The following is a 5029-nucleotide window of genomic DNA, read 5'->3' on the forward strand; positions in this document are numbered from 1 at the left end:
CTCAGTGCCTGAGGTGTTCTGGCCCTATTTGGCAAAGGTCAGGTGCATTGCTCTGACAAAAGTCAGCCTCACATGAGAAAACTGAGACTCAGGCACCAGAGTGCTCCCCAAGGCCTGGACACTTCCCCAGAGCTGTTTTTAAGCTGGTTAACATCCTGAAAATGGACACTTCACATCTGACGGCCTGAAAATCTCAGGTTGTCTCCTCCTCAGATTTCGCTCGCCACGTTGTCAGCACAACGTCTGTTAAGTGAGAGCCATGTGACCATGGTGCTCACATAGAATTCCCACGCTGATAACATTTTTGCTCATTTTTAGCAATTTTTTGGTTCAGTCAAAAAATCGGCAGTCTCTCAGCAGTGTCTGTGTGGTCATCGCACTATAGATCCTCCTAAGTGCTGATACTGGATCAGCCTGGAAGTGAGAGGTGTTTTCCACCACGCTCCATCAGTTCGAGTTAAGATAAGGAATTATTTGGACATTATTTAGGAGGGTTTTGTTGCCAAAAATTCCCCCACATTAGTGAATTACAGTTCATCTGGACATACACGCGCAGCTCGGGTATTTTCCCACCTCTTGTTTTATTTCTATTTGCAGTTAAACCATTTAAAAAAAATCATGTGACTGTGCTGTTGAACTTCCTTTGTAAATAATTTTATTACGTTCGGGAGTTTCTCTGTGATATTAAGTGCCTACAGAGTTGTGGGCGAACAAAGAGGGATTTATTGATGGGAAGAGTACAGAAGTCAGTGTGTCTGTTGCCTAGTGGTTCAGGGACAAGCCTGTGCCTGATGACTTAGTGAGGTCAACCAAGAGTTACTGAGCTCACAATCCTAAGAGCTTATTTTTTCAAATGCCCAACCTGGACAAACATAAAAGCAGGCCTGATAGAGTTCTGGCGTGGCGTCTGAATTCAGGCCTGAGCTTGACCATGTGCGATGTCAAGAAAGGCTATTCTCTATATTGTCTTTGAATGTATTTGATAATTTCCTGTAAATCAGCTCTGTAAAAGCTTAACATTAGATTAGACATTAGATGTTAAGATTTTACAGGGCTGATTTACAGGAAATTATCAAATACATTCAAAGACAATATAGACCATATTAACATGACCAGACACTGAGTAACAACAGCCCCCCCCCCCCCCCCCCCTACAGTCGTATAGCTGCTGTAGATAACGTGCAATACCCCCAGATTGTGGCCCTTGGTCAATGCTATGTCCATCAGCAACCAATTCAGCTATTTGAATCAGTATCGGATCGGTGCATCCAGACTTAATAACGTATTTTCCTCGTGATGTTTTGTTTGCCGCTCATCATTGTGTGGTTTCTGCAGGAGCACAACCTGGACTGGTTCCCACGGATGCGCGCCATGTCTCTGGTCAGTATGGACGGCGAGGGCGAGCAGAACGAGATCCGCAACCTGCAGGAGAAGCTCGAGTCCACCATGAAGCTGGTCTGCAACCTGTCGGGCCAGCTGACCGAACTCAAGGAGCAGGTGGGTGGGCAGCAGGACCGGCAGCCGTGTCACCAATGGCAACCACATCACAGCAGTGTCTCAAATCGGCCTGCCTCTCCTAAAGCAACGCTAAAACAATGTTTTGTTTCCACAATCATTTCAATGGTTCATCAACTCGTAACAGGGTGAACGGCACTCGCTTCGCGCCCCTCATATCGCCTATAACCACACTATGTACGTTTACTAGATCGGGTTCTGAAGTTTGATGGGAATGAGACATGATGTTGCAATACATCATACTTTCATAAAGTCATGCAACATACTCTACCTTGTCTGTGGACATCGTTATTTGCTGGTTAAACAAATAGCGTGCGTGCGACAGAGGAAAAGTGCTTTAGTGTTGCCTTAAATAGAGTTTTATAATAGCTCTACTATTGACTAGAGAGATTGAATTCTTACTCTTTGTGTGACTATAAAGTCTTTGAGCTATGCATGACACTTACCAACGGATGAACCACCGGGGAAATCAAGTAGCACCTGAGATGAAAGCATTCATCAGAGCATCGCATGTCTTGCATCAAAGTTGGGCCAAGCTGATAATTGTCTTTACACTCATATCTGGAGCTTTCAGGGGAATTTTATTTTGTTTGTTTGTTTGTTTGCTTTTTTCTTTCCAGTTGAAAGCGGTGGTCCCCATTCTTTCATGTTATCACGGTGGGCCAATTAGAGCAAAGGGCACTGAGTCATATTTATCTGCGCGCTGAGCCACGGCTCCCGCCTGCGCGGTGCAAACTGTGACTCTCCAGTGCGTCAGTGCTCAGCAGTGTGTCGTTTCACTTTGAATCAACCTGCCAGCGCAGTCTAGACCGGATTCTCTGAAGCAGGCAGATCGGCTGTTTACATGAACGCCACGGCCGTTCTAAATGCCACTAGAGAAAACCGTGGCCGCATTGGGTGCACACCAGCCACCCACACCACACCACACCTGCCCTCCCAACCTCCAGAGAAAAAAAATAATAATAAAAAGTGAAACTACATTTTTTTAGCGCCTTTCTTCCCAGGGCTCTGTGGGTCGGTCAGTTGAAGATTTGAAAACGGATCAGTAATCATATGATGATTTTCAAAGTTTGTGATTGGCTTCAAGCCCTGTAACTCCACACGCTTGAGCTTTATTGTAATGATCCGAGTAATTCGAGTAAATGTGGCGTGGTGGATGTGGAAGTGGCTCCTTGTGTCGCGTAGCGGGCGGCCGTAGTAAGGGGGGAGCGTGTGAGGGCCGGCCGCGGCAGAAGCAGAAGTGTCTATGAGGAAGTGGCGTCTAGGCAGACGGCCGACGCAGACAGGGGGAACTGGTCATTGTTTGGCCAAGGAGAGGTGAACGGGGGACACTAAACGACTTTCACTTAGCCAAACCAGAACCAGCCCACCGACTCGTTTAGCCGTCTTTAGTCGTAGTCCAGTTTCATGTTTAGCCTGCATCTCATGACTTCAGAATTGTCATTGATAAACAGATGACAATTGACATAAAACAAGTGATGATAGAAATGAAAATAAAAATCATACGTAAACTCATTAGTTAAGTTTGCTGATAGTGTGACATATAGTAACGTGACAAATGAGTCAATTTCACGAAAGTAAAAATTCTTAAAGAAAGTGTAGATCTTTTTTCCCTTCCAACCCCATTATCTATGTCTTTCATTTCTAAATGAACCAGAATAGTCATGCCACATGTACACAACATAATCACTTGATGTTGACAGAAATAAAGTTTTATCTCTTTGAGTTAATGATGTACTTTACATTTTGATTTTCATTTTATACATTTTTAAAGACTAAATAATATAGTCAGACCAGTGTCCCTCATTAGTTTTTGTTTTTCCTCATTAACAGCAACAAAAGAATCCTTCTTATTAAAATTATTTCTAAAGTGTCCGGCATCAAGTCAACAACTGTAAAGACATGTAGTCAAAAACGGAACCTATTATATGTAGTTTACTTGAGATATATTTTAGTCTCTGCTCTGAACTGCAGACTACCCCAGTCTAGAAGAACCTTTGACAACTATTGAACTTGAATTGCTGATTTAATTTTGAAGAATACTGTTCCTCATTCCCCTTTTCCAATACAGTTTTTTTTTTTTACTGAACACACCTCCTCTGTGTCCGAAAAGGATGAGAGCAAACTAGCTAATGACTTCCTAAATGCATGCCCTAAACGAGCCTTATCCCTCGGGCACGTCGTACTGCACTTCATTACACCCTGTGCTGCTGGACAGAGACACTCTTCTCTGCCACCGACTTCATGTGGTGCTCTTGCCTACCAAAATGACACACTACAATAATCGTCTCTTTATTTCCATGTCTGATTCTCTGCACATGTTCAGCGTGTCATTTTCTAACCCCCCATCTCTTTCCACAGCTCTTTTCAAGAACCCCCGCGTCCGCGCGTGGCATATGCAGGATGCACTTTTGTCGGTTTCGTGTCGTTCGCATTAGCGGGTGTCCTCGTAAAAAAAAAAAAAAAAAATTTACCTTCTGTCATCTTCAAATAAAAAGACAAAAAAAAATCTGACAACTCTCGCTCTAGCTCAGCATGAATGTCACACACACAACCCTGAAAATGAAATTTCTGTTTTTGAGGTTTCAGCTTGTGGGGGTTGTTTGTGTGCGCTGTGGTTAGGTCTCTGTAGGAAGGGACTTTCTGGACTCGCTAAAATTCGCTTGAAGCCTCAATGCAACTTCTGCTCACGTCATATATCGCAGTCATGCAGGTCCAGATTTGTTTTCGCCTTTTTTTTTGTGTCTAAATGGAAAAGCAGAGGTGTGCGTCCAAAAGACAAGTTTGGCTGTGACACTGGAAACTAGTGTGTGTGTGTGTGTGTGTGTGTGTGTGTTTGTTTGTTTAATGGGTAAGCGATGTGCAGTGAAGCCAGTTATGTTATGAGAAATTGTGTGTACGTGGGTTCACAAGCATGTCTGTCAGTGAGACAAAGAATGCCAGATCCCAGTAAAGTGCATCTCTCTCTCTCTCTCTCTCTCTCTCTCTCTCTCAGATGACAGAGCAGAGGAAGCAGAAGCAGAGGATCGGGCTCCTGGGTCACCCCCAGCACATGAACGTCAACCCCCAGCAGCCGGCATGAGACCCGGCCCGCGCTAGGCCACTTCCCTGCATCCTCACCCCAGCAGCCACTGGGGGGTTCAGGGGATGGAGGGGATGGGCGGGGGGGGTATGAGGGGGCGGGGGGAGAGTCACCTTCACATCTTGTTACACTCCTTCATCTCGCCCCACTGCACACCAGTGTAGCCTGCCACTCATAGCTCATAACAAGTCTCCAAGGGCCACGTTCAGCCAGCGTAGCCCCCCTTTCCCCCCCAACACACACACTCACACACATTCACACACACACACACACACACACACACAGCACAAATTACAGCAGTCACATTCTTAAACTGTGTCCACACGCAGGCAGAGCTCATGACGTGATCTACCAAAGTCCATCCAGGACTGGTGCCAAATGCTTGTTATCGTTGTTGTCCTTGTTGTTGTTGTTGTTGTTTATTTATCTTTG

The 5029-nt window shown here is 45.0% G+C and overlaps 1 protein-coding gene across 6 annotated transcripts in view; it reads left to right on the forward strand.

The window, feature by feature from the left end:
- itpr1b (inositol 1,4,5-trisphosphate receptor, type 1b) overlaps nt 1-4646 on the forward strand; it is a 123985-nt gene extending 119339 nt beyond the window's left edge. For all 6 annotated transcript variants that reach the window (XM_062544560.1, XM_062544562.1, XM_062544563.1 and 3 more), the window contains 2 exons: nt 1336-1497; nt 4511-4646. In XM_062544560.1, the coding sequence (XP_062400544.1) occupies nt 1336-1497; nt 4511-4597 (249 nt within the window). In that variant the 3' untranslated portion in view covers nt 4598-4646. The remainder of the gene's footprint in view (nt 1-1335; nt 1498-4510) is intronic.
- The last annotated feature ends 383 nt before the right edge of the window (nt 4647-5029 follow it).

Source organism: Sardina pilchardus, chromosome 9 (assembly GCF_963854185.1).
Source record: "Sardina pilchardus chromosome 9, fSarPil1.1, whole genome shotgun sequence".
NCBI classification, from domain to species: Eukaryota; Metazoa; Chordata; class Actinopteri; order Clupeiformes; family Clupeidae; genus Sardina; species Sardina pilchardus.